This window comes from Lemur catta, chromosome 1 (assembly GCF_020740605.2).
Source record: "Lemur catta isolate mLemCat1 chromosome 1, mLemCat1.pri, whole genome shotgun sequence".
NCBI lineage: Eukaryota > Metazoa > Chordata > Mammalia > Primates > Lemuridae > Lemur > Lemur catta.
Genome location: NC_059128.1, coordinates 130,154,153 through 130,171,187, shown reverse-complemented (window position 1 = coordinate 130,171,187; position 17,035 = coordinate 130,154,153). Strand labels below are relative to the sequence as shown.

The 17,035-nt window shown below is 37.2% G+C and overlaps 1 protein-coding gene across 3 annotated transcripts in view; it reads right to left on the bottom strand.

The window, feature by feature from the left end:
- SLC39A12 (solute carrier family 39 member 12) overlaps positions 1-17,035 on the bottom strand; it is a 45,165-nt gene that overhangs the window by 10,827 nt on the left and 17,303 nt on the right. The window contains exons 5-11 of one of the 3 annotated variants that reach the window (XM_045534244.1): positions 16,314-16,488; positions 13,759-13,931; positions 10,990-11,142; positions 8,949-9,059; positions 6,516-6,582; positions 2,771-2,929; positions 955-1,142 (exon numbers count right to left, since the gene is read on the bottom strand). In XM_045534244.1, coding sequence (XP_045390200.1) covers positions 955-1,142; positions 2,771-2,929; positions 6,516-6,582; positions 8,949-9,059; positions 10,990-11,142; positions 13,759-13,931; positions 16,314-16,488 — 1,026 coding nt within the window. The remainder of the gene's footprint in view (positions 1-954; positions 1,143-2,770; positions 2,930-6,515; positions 6,583-8,948; positions 9,060-10,989; positions 11,143-13,758; positions 13,932-16,313; positions 16,489-17,035) is intronic. The other 2 variants (XM_045534253.1, XM_045534261.1) reach the window with 2 other exon arrangements.

The following is a 17,035-nucleotide window of genomic DNA, read 5'->3' as shown; positions in this document are numbered from 1 at the left end:
ACAATGTCTGGATTCAGCCGTGTCACTATCAATCCCAATGGATCTGTTCCATATATTACCTTCAAGGCTGTGTATTTTACTTTTTCTTCTCCAGTATACAGATAATAACGTATTTGACTTCTATTTACGTTGATTTTTTTAGTCATAAGTATTTCTTTTGTTAATTTCTTTCATTTTTATTTGCCTTACTCCAACCCTTGAGAAAGGATAATCATTATGACTTTTACCTGAAGATATTTAAATTGTAAATGAGTCCAATCGAGAGTGATCTTCAGAAAGACTGTTCTATCTTTCAGAGACCAGAATTTAAGAGGCAAAATAACTTGAAATTTCCCAGGTTCAATTCTCTCATAAGATTATAGACAATGAAAAGTAATGACTGAGTTATCATTAGTGTCAGCAAGGAGCCCTTTAGAAACCATATGTTGTAGTTTTAGAGACCAAATACTATAATAATCTTTATTTCTCATTTAACCACCATGATAGCCCTTTGGCAATTAGAAGTTAAAGAATAAAATCATTATTTTTAAAAATTCAGTCATCAGTTAAGACAAACAGCTATTTAATTCCATGACAAATTCAGTGGAACTATTTTGCATTGTATAAATAAGACAGTGGGCTTTTTAACAGAACTTTTCATTTTTTAGCTGGAAGTACAGGCGTCACATACAGATTCAAAGGTGGAACAGAATGAGCTGATGACCACTCTCTGATAAAGGTTCTATTCTTTCCACTTAAATTCACTAAAAGAGTATCAACATTTTCTGTATCTCAAATTATGTTCTTTCCACCTACAACTTGCCTTTTTGGGTAATATAAAGTATTTCCGTAGTAGTTTTATATTATTATCTATATTCTTCTCTTCTCCCTAACTATCCTTCCATTTTATTGCTTTATCTCTGCTTTACATTTTCAGTGCTTAGAAAAACAAAACAGAAAACCCATGAAGCTTACCATTTCCACCAAGGATAAATATAAGAACATCCCAGCAGTGACGGTGAAGATCCAGTCTTGAACACATGGATCAGCTGACACTGAAAGGCCAACGTATAGTCCTATGAAGGCAGTTAGAGCACTTATGAAATTCATCAGGATGGCAGTCTTGATAGAAAGTCCAGAGCTTAAGAGCACAGCAAAGTCTCCTGAAGTTTAAGGGAAAGAGAAAATAGAATCATCATTTAACTGATGATGGCTTTGGAAAAAGTAACGTGCTATTAGGCTGTTTCAAATGTCAGCAACTGGAACCAATTTTATAAATAAAGTTGAATGATCAGTTAATAAAACACTTTCCTATTTTTCTCTAAGATTCATAGCCAACTCATGGAACTATTAGGAAGTTGCATTTCAAGAGTTCTATTCCTTTCATTGCTCCTAAAGATACCATATATAAAGAGGTTTGTAACGTACTCTTTAGTTTCTGATATCCTGTGAATTTTTAAACTTAGATAAATATAAAAGAAAGTCACTTGCTCTCCCAGGGTTTCTGAATCTTTTGGCTTAGAAATTTGCTAGGTGAAATCACAACAGTATATGAGCTTTTATCATTCATTCGTGCATGAACTGCTATGGGGAAAACAAAACTACTTAATAGATTTTTTTTTGCACCCCTCCCAATAGATTTTTAAGTAATTGCGAAAGTTGGTTACGAAAACAAAGTTTTTCTTTAGAAAATGGTTTTACTGACTTGATGATTATAGGAAAATGAGCTTATTCTCTGCACCTTCCCTCCAAAAGAACATTGACCAATTAGTAAATCTGAGAGCATCTGTTTCTTAGTTTCAGGGATCGAGACTGAAATTCAATGAAGAGACAGCCAGGGACCTCAGTTTCCTAGTTCAATTGCATAATTGGTCCTATGAACAAGTCTTGAAACATCTCTGCTGGCCTGCTGCAGATTGTCACCCTGTGGTTTGGGGTTGAGGATCAGAGTCTATACCACTGTTGGAGTAGCTAAAGCTGGGGGTAGGCTTCCAGACTGTGCATTTTAATGCATTCAGGAAGGATTTTGGATAAACTGCTCCAAGAAGGATGGGTCAAAATGAGTCAGTGGCAGGACTTTCAGCAACGGACATGAAGCACAAGAAGGTAAGAGTGCCCAAGGGCCTGTGTGGGCCTGAAGGTGGAAGCAGAGAGACTGCTGAGTCCTCTTCCCTGGGGCACTTGTGTGCCAGACCAGCCTCTATAATTTTGAGTCTGTTTCAGAAAATGTCCATTTTGTCCCATCTTGTTTCCTGGGAGGCATGATTGGAATTACAGGGCTATTAAGATTATCCAGAAAAAGAGTCCTGTTTGCATCTGCCACCACACACCTGTCATTTCAATGTTATGCTTGGTTTTCAACATCGTGTCCAAATCAGGTTGATGAAACCGTGGTTTGGTTTTAATTTAAACGTTATTTTATCTCACTGGCCTGTTTGCTGACATAATGGGTAAAGTTCCCCTCTAAATATTTTCCTATATTTAATATGCAGATTTTCAAGTCCTTGCCAAAGCTGTTTCAAATGAGGTTTCTCCGAATGACTCTCTCCAGTATGCAGAAAGAGTCATTTCTGGCCCTGGGAAAGATGATAAAAGAGTCTAATTCAATTTTATCAAGATACAGGAATTTTTTTTTCCTAGTGTTCTTCCTCTTCTGGTTTAAATAAATTATAAACAGAAAGCATTCATCTTTCAGTTGTATGTCGGAAAAAGAACCACACTAAACCATAGCTGGAAATACAGCACGACTTTTTCAACAAGCAGGGAAGAGCGATTCCACCGCTGAACTCACCCATTTCATGCGGAATTTCATGACACAAGATAGCAACTGTGGTGGTCACTCCCGACTCCGATGAGGATGAGAAGGCTGCTCCTATCACGAGGCCATCTGCAAAATTGTGCAGGCTATCCCCAACCAGAATCATTATTGCCAACAAGCTAATGGCTTTGCCTAAAGAACCAAATGAAGATGCAAGAAGCATTAATAGATCACCATACATGTTACAGAATCCTTCCAATCCAACCAACTTTCCCATTCACCCTTGATGTTCTTACATTGCATCTGATTAAATAACCCCACATTTTGTTTCAGCTTTCAAAGTCAGTACCAGAGATGCAGAAATGATAACCAACACGCTTAAATGTATGGTCACTGCTTTTCTAACTGGTCTAACTAATGAGATAAAGTAGTGAACGCCCATGTATAATTTATCATCTTGTCCAGCTATGCCAAAAGAAGAAAATAAAAAAATGTTATAACCTCCCAAAATACCATTGATGATCTTTCCAACTGTGTCTTTTGTAATGCATTTAAAAAATAATTTCGGAACTTTGCTATAGACTGAATGTTTCTGTCCCTTCCAGAAGTTGTATGTTGAGACTTATTTCCCTAGTGTGATGGCTCAAGGAGGTGGGGCCTTTGGGATGGGATTAGTGCCTTTATAAAATAGTTGCCAGAGAGCTCCCTTTCCCCCTCAGCCATGTGAGGACACAGCAGGAAGGTGCCATCTATGAACCAGAAAGCAGTCCCTTGGTTTGCACCTTGATCTTGGACTTCCAGGCTCCAGAGCCATGAGAAAGAGCCATCTACTCTATGGTCGTTTGTTGAAGCAGCCTGAATGGACCAAGACAAACCTTCCTATGGAATGTCATTAAAACAGAGTCTATTTTCCAAAACTGTTCCCCTGAGTCAGATTGTTCCTGGGTTAATCTTCCTGCGCCCACTGTGTGATTGTTTTTCCTTTTGTGATTAGTGCTAATGACTTTCCAGAAGTGCCTCATCACTCCCCAGTGGCAATCACAATAGAACCAGGACCAATTCTTCTGGCCCCAAAGTTAGCTTTGGAACAATTACTCAATGTTCTCGTCTTTCTGCAAGATATCTTTCAGTACTAGATCAGTTAGATATTGAACAAAATAATGAGAAGCTTTCATTTCCATGAGATTCTATTATATAATACATGTTATCCGATCAGGAGAGAGTCAATGAAATAATTTTGGTCATAATTGGGTTCAGGTTTTTAATGGACAAATTTCTCTTTTGATAAACCTAAATCATATGTTAGTATAACCCAAATATAGGGTTGAAGGACTCACAGACAGAAAAAGTATGTTGTGGATAACACTTATTCTGGCATAATCTGCCTAAGTGCACCTTTTGATCAGGATAGTCATTAATCAATTGTCATGGTCTAAAACCTCATTAATTACTCAGTTGAATATATACTGTGTGCCAGACAGATGTAAGTAGTAGCTGTTGTTACTGTTAGAACTGAAGACATTATTTTAATAATTATGCTGAATAAAAATAGAAAAAGGTTACTTCCAGGTTTCTAACCATTACATGGTATAAAGACTGCAAGGGGGACAGTGTTATCATTTTGTTTGCTATTTTATTTGGAGAATATGTGATTCATTTTATATCCCACACCATAAAATAAGAAACTTCAGTAAACAGCTGATATATCCCAGATTATCATCCAAGGGATAGCTACACTGTGTTTGCAAAGGTGTCCTGAGCATTTTACTTCAAATATCATGGGTATTTAGAAATATCACCGTGAGACTGACTTATATCCTTCTTGTGGTTTACTAATTTATTTTATCTTTCGTTAAAAATGGGCAGATTTCAGGCAACAGTCATAAACACACAATCAATACAGAATTATTGAATTCAGGGAATTTTTACTGGCATCGCCTGGAAACTCTCAGAGTCTAGTAATGCTACCAGGTCACTTAGCTGTTACTGCCAATTTTCAGAAATAAAGCTCTTCTTTGTGAAAAGAAAATTAGAAAAAAATATTTAAAGTGATACATTTGACAACATCGCAGCATGTGAATAAAATTGTGATTTCCAATGCCTATGAAGTTGGAATGTTGATATTAATAGCATATATTTCAATGGAAGATTTTTAGCCAATATATATTCTGCTAGGAAACAGTGTGGCCTATTTTTGCTGCCTATTATTTTGTTATCTCCGATTGTGGGTCTCTAAATGTCAGATCATGGATATGTAGCAAGCCATGAGGCAAATATACACATTTGCACGTAAGCCACAAAGAACACGTTGTGCGTATCTTAAAATAATTTAAGCCTTATTCAGTGAAACATAAGACAAACATTCACTGGTAATTTAATGTGCTCGCAACAGAATTATCTATAATATTGTGCCTTTATTCATGTACCTAGAAGCCATATTGAGTTCCACATTTCTGAACTATCAGAGGTTTTCCATAGTGAAATATGGGCTGGAAGTGGAATCATTTTGCTTCTTGTTTATTTAAATCAGACTGTGGATGGGATTTTTGTGTCCTGTCTTTTGAAAGACAAGTTCTACCAATGAGGTAACATGAAATAAGTAATCAAATATTTGAAGCTAATTCAATATGTCCCTGGCAAAAGGGCAGTTGAGTAATCTAATTTGGATTTGTTCACTATTCATTGTGCATGTCAAGCTTGATAGGAAGTAGGAAGATAGGAGCCCTGTTTGAATAAGATCATCATTCTCTCTGATCTAGCATCCGCTCCCTGGCTCTCTGCTCCTAATCAGACTTAGCATAGCCTTCTTTCCCCTTTCCTTTCTTTCAAAAGGAAAATGAAAAAAAAAAACGTCTACTGCAGACCTACTATGTGACAGACATTCTAAAATTACTCTTGAAACTAAAAATTTAGAAGGAAAAATATTAACAATGTTCTTAAAGTAGAAATAGAACATATAATTGCATATTTTGAATCAAATAAATTACATGAGTTATTATATCTAAAACACTTAAAATAGTAGTCGTTACAATAGGGTTTGTTCTTAACAGTACTTCTATCCCATGACATTGCAAACTAGAGACAAAATTATGCTCATTTCATTCCCCAGTGCATACACAGGGCCTGAAACACAGCACATTTCAAATGTTTCCTGGATGAAAGAATGTGAGTGAATGCATTGATGTATGAATGAATGAATGAGCGCAAAGAAATTGTTGGTTCATTAGCATTTCTTCAGTTCCCCAATGCAAAAGCTTACTAGCTATATACTGCTGACCATGACTTAACCCCTCTCACTATTGGTTTTTCATTTGTATAATTCAGATATTATTTATTCCCACTGTCTCAATGACAATATCATAAATGAGACATTTTCAGTGATGAATTTTTAGAAGACTGTGATAGGAGATGAAAAACCAATCATGTGTCCACACTTCCTAGGGAAGTAGAAGTCTCCATCATCACGTAAGAATGATTAAAAAGGAGCCCTGATAAACACGTATGCATTTACACAATTGAAGTTTTCAGGGAACCAGTTTTAAACAATTAGGGAAAACATCATTTTTAAAGAATGCAGTAAAGTTGGTGTGAATGTGTAGTATGTTTGAGGGATAGATAGAAACGGGTCTTTATTAAAAATCTTATTGCAAAGTTTTTAATGAAATACATACCCAATATGAAATCTACATGGCATTGACATTTATTGTACAACAGACATAAATGTTTTCTATGGCACCTTCTACAGGTAAAGTTTAATGCTTGTAAAATTTGTACTCACATTTTCTGCTGGAGGCTGTCACACTGTCTATGGGAATTTCAGCTGCCTGTGAATCTTCTGGGCCTCTCTGTTTTAAATTAAAAAATAACTGATGAAAGATAAGTAATGGTCATCACTTTGTTGAAAAAAATGAAACATCTAAAGAGCTATACGTTGATTTTCAGAAGACATTTTAATACTCCAGGTGTATATTAGAACCTCTAAGTTTCACAGACGACATACAATGTAGAGCTGAACGCCTGTGGGCACAGGGCATGCTTTTTGTACTGTCCACATTTAGATGAAAATAGCACTCTTAGGTAGCTCAGAATCTTCTAGGAAGAGCTGGAGGCTATTTAGACTGTCTGTAATAACTGTTAAATTATGTAAGCCTTTATGAAATTCAAAAGCTGTAGAAAAAAAATGATTCTTGACCTAATTTGGCACTTCTCTTGTATGGTGCATTGTGGATCTAGGATTCCTCTCATCTGTAGGCAGATGGTGTATTCTGGACAGAGAAGAAACCCTTGCAAACCCAACCCCTCATTTCATTCATTGCTGCATAATATTTTGTTGTAACTGCTTTGCCAGTCAAAGAATCTTGCCAATTAAACAAGTAGAGCCACAGTCTTACAAAAGACAACTATCAAAATTTTTTTTTGGTCCTTTCATGTGACAGAGAAGTGAGACTTTGAAATTGGCCTTATGAGTTAAGATGACATGGTTTTATTTCAGAGACTGACTCATAGTTTCAATTTTTGGAAAGATACTTTTCCTCTCTATGCCTGAGATTCTGATTCTACTATATGAAAAAAAAACTTTATCTGCCTATTAAACACATCCTTTTAAAAGCATATTCATGTAATTCTATCAACCCAAAGCTGTGGAAACTTTGACCCAAATTTAATGTGAGACATAAGCACCATCTTTATGTAAAAAAGAGAAAATAAACTTCACATATTACTAAAGTTTACATAGTAGAATACTAGCAACTATTCAAAAGACATAATGATAGGCTATTTTTGAAGAAGGATCACAAAGAAGCAAGGTAGGACCTGTACGATACAGGTTCCGAGGAAGTGCACGGGTCTCTCACCTGAAATTGGGGAGATACAGAAACAAAATGCAATGTCATCCCTGCATGTTATGTCAAAAGCCTAGTTACCATCAAAATACTCTGAAGACCTATTAAAAGCCAAGAATTCAAATATTTATTCTGGAATATTTTGCTTTGTTTTTGAAAAAAGTTATATGTTGTCATTCCGATGTAAAGGAATTTAGAGCCAAACAGCCAAGACTCCGGGTTGAGGAGAATTGTAAGTTCTTCAACCTATACTTTTCTGAAAAACAGGAAATAAAACCCATGGAACAATTCTAAAAGTTCATATGATTTCTATTTTGCTTTAGGTTGACCTTGAAGCTTAAATAACAAAAGGAATAGTGATTATATTAGTGAGCTAGAGTGTGCAAACAGTTCAAACTAACTTAGCTTCAGAGATTTACTAATATGCAGCTTGGAGCTCTGGATCCTTCAATCAAACAGAAGAAATAAAGTCAGCATCAAAGTGATTTTAAAACAAATCCCAGCCTGAAATTATCTTCTTTCAAACCACATTTAAAACATCTAAGCAATAAATATAATAAGGTTCCTAAAATAATATTTTAAAGGAAATTTTTTGTTCAAATCTCTGGGTGGATACTAGCTCTGTAATTTATGGCCAAAGTTCTATCTTGCTATCCTAATGTCTCAGGAATAGTCTACTCATCTCTCTACTCAGTTAGGAATCTATCCTTGAACTCTAAACCCCCTACACTCCAAGGCCGTGGTTACAGGAAGCAAGTTTTCTAACAATTATATATAACTTTCCTATTTGTCCTGTCTCTATGCTTGTTATTTTAAGAATTAGGATGGGGATATCGTTTTAAACATGAATGGAAGTTGCATTTTGAGAATTAACATGGAAGATTTTGTTGTGAGAAGTTCAATATAGTCAGGGGCACTCACTACAAAATAGCTCATTGGGTAGAACCTGTTCTCTCCTGTATTATTAAATGAACATCCCAGTCCTGGTTGCACTAACCAAATTCTTGCTCGACATGTATTTGCATCCACCTAGTCATGCCTGAGGATCCCACAGAATGGAAAACCTAATGGCCAACTGGTTTATGAAAACTTAAAATGATTAAGGACATGTATATTATGTCATTCTGATCTATGTGTGTTTCAAAGTGCTGCAGAGAGTTATGATTTGAACTGTGGAAAGTGCTTTTTGCTTGATAAAACAACTTCTAGATGCTTGGCGAAGTTTTCTGAACAATAGCTATCATGGTCAAGGATAGAAAAATCAGGAGTTTGGATTCTATTTATATATACTACTGATTTTGATCTGTTCATTGAGGAATAAAGGAAAGAAGGTAATCAAATCAGTAGGATGCTTCAGATCATTGACCTACCAACTGGATAGTTGAAGCAGATTTGCCTCTGCCTGCCTGGTCACTTAATTCAGAGTTGAGTGCAAGATGGTGGGAATGTCCCAAATGTCCATTAACCAATGACAGGCCCTGCTGGATGAGGATGGTTTAGAATTAGTGCTAAAGCCCGAAGAAGAGAGGTGCAGCCTTTTTCAATCCCATGGTTCTAGTTAACATTTTGCTGGTTGGCCAAAGTGGCTGGTGACACAGAAAGAGAAGTGGGGAAATCTCAACATGATAAATATTTGCAAAAATGCCTCATCTTAGAGAAGCACAGGGCTGCTCTGAAACATGCATATTCAGAATGTCTTAAGAATGCAACTTCAAAAACGTCCCATTATGATTAAAAGAGACTTGAAGGGTGGTAGTTTTTATGTTGTATTTTCTATTTACTAAAAAATTATATTTATACAAAATTAAATTTTCAATTCTTTGATGGAGATACCAAAATGATAATCGAAACTGTATTGCACTCTGTCTCTTCTAAAATATCTCCAGAAATGTATTCGTCAGTTAAACCACCTGTAGTTTCTAAAACATTTGCATTCCTTTTATTTTATGCATATCATAAACCTTGAAATTATGTTCTTAAAACTCATTTTGAGTTCCCTGACAAGCCCATGGATGATCTGAGTAAGCTCTACATTTTTGGATGTTCAGAATTTCTTTCCCTTGTTTCCAGGCTAATTAAATATCTAACTACTGTATTATGTCTAGATTGGTATGTTGGCTTTGTAATTTAGTTTTCCCAATCCAGAAATGCTAATCCTTTGTGCATGAATGAGGATTCTGTTATTGGTTTTTTAATGCTTCTTGAGATTAGAATTCCTTTTGTGGAGGTTAAATTCCTAAACCTTTAAGGATATACACTATGATGGAAGCTGGCATTCCTAATCTCCAAATTGCTATAGCCACAGGCCAAAGGAATACCCTGCTTTATTAAAACAGAAAAATTTCGTAAAAGTTAATTTGCAATCTATTTGAAATCTTGACATCTGTTTGTTACTGAAAAGTTTCAAACATGTAGAAAAGCTGAAAGAATTATAATGTGAAAACTCAGATACCTACTTTGTGGACCCTACCATTATTTTACTAAACCTATTTTATTGCGTGTCTATCAATTCCTCTATTCATCCATAAAGCCATCTTATTTTTTGATGCATGAGATAGAATTTTGAACAAATTTAGGAATGATAAACAAGTGCTGATATTTTAATGTTTGCTCTGGGCATAGGCCTTATATTACATGTCTATGTTGCCAGTTGTTACGTGAACAGGTTAAGAGGTAGCAATAAGTAGAAAACCACAGAGAAACTGTAGAGCTCCCAGGACTTTGTAAGGAAAAATTGCTTTATTTTAATCTCCTGGAGTTCTCTGCAAGCATTTTCCTTTGTAACCATTCCAAACAGGCAATCTATTTTTCTTATACAGTAATGTACATGAGCAAAGAAAAAAATCATCCACAAATGAGCCACACTGCTTTTTACATTTTATCATATATGTAGACATTTATCCAATACAGGCACTGAAATGAGTTACTCAAGCTGAAAAAGCGGTTTGCCACAAATCCCATTCCTGAACTTCTTGTTTTTGTCATTTTAAACACCCCCAAGATAGAAAATGACAAGTGATTCTGTGAATTTTCCAGGTTTTTGTTTGCTTGTTGATTTGTTTTTGGTTAGGAAGCACATCCAAAAGACCGATTAGTAGCTAGGACATTGGGCCCCTTCGTTCCTCAGACATGAAATAATGTCCTGTTTCTAAACCAACCACGAAGGTTAATTAGAAGATTGTAACAAGTACATTAACTGCCCTGCAACAGGTGTTTAAAGAAATTAATAACTATACTTATGGTGAACCTGCCAGTTAGAATGGTCTCTGTATTCTTAAAACCAGAGCTCCATCCCTTACATAGACAACTTTATGAAGACATTATTAGTCTTGAACAAGTACTTTTGAAACAAAATATTATAAAATCCTAAAGCAAATGATTAGTAAAACATATAATATGCTTAAAACATACCTTGTCATTTGGTGATACAAGAAGAACAAAACATTTTTCTATCAAGAAAAACCCATGGATGCCTCCAATTAACCCCAACAGTTTCCAAACATGACCTTTGCTTTCATGGAAATGTCCAAATTCTGGGGCTTCCTGCTTATGTAAACCAAGAACCTTTTAAGAAATGAAAGAAAAAAGAAATAACTTTTCATGACTTAAATATCAAACAGTAGGCACAGTGTTGCATATATTTAATGTTCATTCTGGGGACTCCCATAACAATTGAAATCACTCAGAGCCCAGCTTGCTTTTGGGTATGTGAATACTTCCATTATATAGTTAAATCAGGATCAAATAAAATGTCTACAACAGAAAACAAAGGAGAGCTTTGAATAGCTTATGCTAATGAATGGAACGAAGCTTTAAGCTTTATTTCAACAAGTGGCCTGGATTTGTATCCATTCTCAGTCCTCTGGCCATATTCATTTCTCAGGAGTTCCATCTGCATCTGTTTGCATAGTAATGCTTCATAAAAATATTAATATATCTTATATCCAGAACACCTATAAGTATACATTTCATTTGGGATTTATTCTCCCCATGCCCCATTGCAATTAAAGTAAACTTTTAATAAATATTCAGACAAGTAAGAAATCTGCCCAGAAGACTTGTTCCCTTGAGTTCATACTATATAACCAGCAATATTGTCAGCTCTCTGGGACACGAAAGGATACAAGAAATACATAAGGGATTTTTCTCTAGTTGACTCATCTCATTGGCTGGTTCATCCCATTGGGTGATCTTGCAAATTCTTGTGAGCTAGTAAATCACCATGTATCATATTTCTTCTCTAAGAGAAGGCAATTTGTGAGATAGCTCAGTGGTTTCCAGATTTAGGATGTGACTGACCATTAAATTAAAAAAAGGAAGAAGAAATTACACATGTGTAGACTGTATGTATGTATGCCCATACATATATGTATGTAGGCATTTATGTGTGCATCCATACATACATGTATGTAGGCATTTGTGTGTGTATACATGCATGTACATGTATGTATATATGTGAGCATACATATATGTCTGCCCGTATACATTGAGTATGTAGATGTCACTTAAAAATGATATATGTTAGTCAACCTTTTCTTTCAGTAAGAGCATTAAAGGATACCCACTTAATGCTTGTAATTACCATTATTTCACAAAAATAGGCAACATCGCAATATCACAAAACATAAGAAAAACCCACAACCTCAGAATAACATGTAAATATTTAAGTTGAATAAATTCAGCTGATTACAACAGGGAGTCATGAAAATAAGTATTTTTCTGATTTCCACACAGACGTTTGAAGACTTGCCAGGGATCACTGATTTTTCTAGCTTGTCCCCACACTTATACTGCATCTTCTCCTTTCCAATACCTTTTGTCCTCATCTCTTTTCTCAAGCAAAAAACAAAACAAAACAGAACAAAACCCTGCCTTGTAAATTTCATAAAACCGAGCTAATCTTTTAAGTTCTCCTCTGTGACATGCTGTGCCCACCTCTGAGTCTGCCCAGGTTCCTGCATCTAAGGGACTCGGGCATCCTTGAGAGCCCTTTGCTGTTTCCTGGGATCCTGGGCAGTAAACAACTCTGTAACCACCGCTGTGACCTAGAAAAAAGGCCTCAGCCACTGCCTCAAGCCAATAATAAGCCCTGAAATATTTCCAGAAAATTAGATTACGAGGGAAATTAAGACTAATAATGGTTTGTTTTATTTCTCCAGGGCTCACTTTGCGATGTTCAGAACACAGAATCATCATCAAGCCTCTAAGCAACAAGAGTCACCCTGTAGGAAATTGCCAGAGGCTTGTGGAAAATTTTAGCATCTCAGGCTTTGGGAGAGGGGGGATCGTTGGCCCGCAGTCATCACCCCCAGTGAGAGGTTGCACAGGGAATAGCTAACGTCATCTGGAGAGCTGACGAGGTCCGGCTGAACGCCTTTGCGACTCAGGTCTTAGTTTTGTCATTTCTGACAAATAACGACACCTCAGAAGACGTCAACAGAGGGCCAGCTTCCTGGTGCTTACGTGTTTAAGGAAAAAAAATCTAGACACGATTCGTCAGGCAAGGAAGAAAATTCCACCTTCATGGCTTGGATGAAGCGCCATTAACAATGGTACCATTACAGAGGAGGGTGCAGTCAAGGGTAGGAACAAGGGATGAGGTGGCACCCAGACACTAGCAACCCCAGGAAACCATCGCCACCCCGAGGGCTCAAAGGGCACATAGCAGAGAAGAGCAAGAATGCATCTGATGTTGGGTGGAGGGAAGGTAACTGGAGAAAAACCAGCACAATGTCTCACAGCCCATTATTTTTTTATTTTATACAGGGTATCCCAAAAGTCTCCATGTAGAGGAAAAAGTTTGTCATGAATATTTTGTAAATAAAGGTATATTTAGCTACAATTTCCCATTTTCCCTATGTACGGTGATTTTGGGGGACACCCTGTAGATAATTAGCATATGCTTCCTGAATCTTTCTTTATAGGAATCTAGATCCAACCACTTTTGCTTTCTTTTATCTCAAAAATAAGAATAGCATGCGGTGAACCTAATGTATGGTCATCTCTTCCCTCCTACAGGGGCAGAGAGATTTGGGGGAAATAATATTTCTTTCTGTGGAAAACACTGACTGCTGTAGGCACTCACTGAAGTCTCTGTAAAATTTCACGTAAATACCTCCAACGGTTCAATTTAGCGAGAAATCAGACACACCCCACCTGAAATGGCATAGAGACGATTACCTGTGGGATGAGGTGGAGCAGGGCATCTCCAGAGAGCGTTCCAACGGCCACGCCCACAAACAGCTGTAAAATGAGCTTGTAGTTCTCCTCGCAGCTGTGGAAAAGGACCAGTGTTGTCCCAAACATGGAGCCCAGCGTGAGAAGGGTCACAGCCACTGTGCTGTAGCCATATTCTACGTCAAAGGAGATCACAAAAACAGTCAGTGCTCATCGACGCCCTCTGTTCAGGCCTCAGCTGGTGGAAATGCCAGAAGAATGTATGTTACCACAATTTAAATTTTAAAAAATTTTAAAAATAGTTTGGAATGGTCCTATGCTGACATGGAGGTTTTATTTCATTCTAATAAATGCCCACATTATTAAAACATCCGTAAAGATCTTCAACCAAGTTGCATATCCCATTCCTTCCCCAAACAGACTGTATATGGGAATGACAATCTTATCATTTTAATTTTAATATGGGCACCTGGGGTGTCTAATAAAATTCAAAGCTGTCACTTTTTTTATGGTAGCCACAAAAGGCAATAAAATGTCAAGAATTCACAAGGACAAATCAGGGTATGACATTTTCCAGGCAAAGGGCAAAGTTTCAAGTTCTTCAATTCTTTTGTTACTCCTCTCCCCTTTGTCCTATGGGCAGCCACAGTGTGAAGTTGGAGGAGAACAGATGTTTCCTGACGTCAGAGCTTATCAAATCTTTTTAGATCCTCTATGAGTTAGATTTCACCTGCTCTCGTGTAGGAAGGACAGCCTAAAAACCATAAAATCTGACTTTTGTGTCCATAGGACTCTGCTAATTTGTCCCAGGTTTCTACATCAGGGCCATGGGGTCTTGCTTGATTGGACTCAGAAACTTGCAGACACTTTCTGTCTAAATGTTTCCCTTTACCACACGAGAACTTGACCTATCCACCAAGCCACTTCTGAGCAGCTACTTTGAATGGATCTGGAACTCTTGATCTATACATGGCCATATACTTTCTTTGACTTTCTGCATACTGAACAATATTTTCTTAATAATGTCTCTCTCTGTCCTCCCCTCTTCCATGTAACATCATACATTTCTGTAATTCCAAAAGGCTGATACAAGCCCTTTCCTATAATTACACAATACAATATTTTCAACTGAGGACAGTAATATTTTCCTAGATTCTGTAGTGAGCGTGACTTGGTATTTTTCTCAGCAAGACTATTTTCTAGAAGGGTCTAGAAGTTCATTCGAAAGGGGATACAACTTTTTTCATAGACCTCACGTTCCAAACACTTTTCTGAATGTCCCGTATGTATCAGGTGTCATGTCAGGTGGTGGGAATATAAATGCACCCACGGAAGTTCCTTGGTGCCACAGTTCTGTCCTCATCCATTCTGTGAGCATCACTGACTGACCGCCAAGTGCTGAATTATTTAGCTTCTCACTATTAATGTAGCTTTTTTCCTGTCAGTGAATGTGGGGTCTTACATATTTAGGTCTGGCATGGTTTTGTTCATATAAAATCTTCCAATGAGCCATTTGATGCTGCAGAATCCATTGTGAGTAGCTGAATCATTCAGCTATGATGGGAGTGGCAGGCTACCACAAAGAGAAAGAAAAGCAGCTCTGAAAAATGTATACGTAAGGTCCTCAGATCGATGGCAATACTTTAAGGGTTGGGTGTGTTCACTGTCACATTTTCATTATATGTCATGGACGTTTCTAGGCCCAAAATTTTAATTTTGGACTCTTAAATATACAGCACTTTCAATTTACTGAACACATTTTTATACACATTATGTTAAGGGACCCTGCGAAGCTTTGTGATAAATCTCATTTACTGCAATGACTCCGCGGGATATAGGCAAGTCTGAATATCAAGCCCTTCACTTCCTGGGGCTGCCAGCCACACCTGGAAGGCTGGTAACTCCCTGGACGGGCCACCTCCATCCCAGAGCATCCCAATGTGCTTTGGTTGACCCCAGCATGCCTTCATTGTTAATATATGCCCTGATGTGAGACAGGAAGCCCTGTAGGAGACCACTGCTGGAGGATCTGGGAAGTAGAGAGATTGGTTAAGACCAGAGTGGCTGGGGAAAGAAGGCATGACTCAGCCCTGTATTTGTGATTCCAATGCTTATGGTCTTTCTTTTATACCACGCCACTTCTCAACTATGGACTTCTAAGTTGGCATATGATTGAGTTAAATTTAGGGGACAAAACCAATTTATATAAATTGTCTACAAAAGGTACTATATTTATTGAAATGTAGTATATGCATAGTGATTAGATACAAGGACTCTGGGACCAGCTTGCCTGGGTTTGGAATCCCAACTTCATCACTTACCAGCTGTGTGTCCTTGGAAAAGTCACTTAATCTCTCTGCGCCTCAGTTTTCTCAACTGTAAAATGGGGGTAATGATAATACCTAGCTCACAGCATCGTTGGAAGGATTAAGTGAGTTGGGAAATGTAAAATGCCTGTAACAGTACCCGGTATACAGTAAGTATCCTACATTCATTATTATTATTATTATTACACATATTGTGCTCATCAGCTTTCTGAGTGAAGAACCAGAACTTACTCTCCAGAGTGGTGGGTGGCAGCTTTGCTTGCTGGTCCTTGGGCAGCTGGCAAGAGCCACTGAGAAGTTGCTGGATGATGCCAGGACTTATTTGCTTAAAATCCTCCTTAGAAATGGATGCAACGTGGCTGTTCTGTAGAAATATCTCCACCAGCTGCCTAGCAGAGAAGCAAGTCTGTAAGGAGAAAAACATACACTGTCACTAACTTCGGCACTGAACCATATTCCCCACCAACAGCCATTCTTGGAGTCATAACTAGACGGAAGCCAAAATGAACACATAAAGCCATGATGACACAGGTTTCCCTGCAATCTTTCATCCAGAAATCATTTCTAAAGATTATTTTAAATCACTGATCAAAGTCTACTGTAGCTCACTTTTATTCTGAACATTATTTAATATGAGTTTTGTACACTTTCTTTTTTCTTAAAAAGACACATTATGTTTTACAACATGTTGAATGGTCTTCTAATCAGCAGCATAAGGAAGCCATGATGCTTTTGTTGTTTCTCAATGGGATTAACTTTGTGTCAACAAAGCTAGGACCTTCGCATGATTCGCAGGAGCTCTGTGGTAATGAGATTATTGTCTCTACTACTCTGATCTAATAATCCTGTGTAAACAACATGTATTTTCAAAAGCAATAAAAGTAAAAATCCTAAAATGTAAATGCTGTGTCAACTAGCTGGTGTGTAACCACTAAATGATATGGCCACCTCTC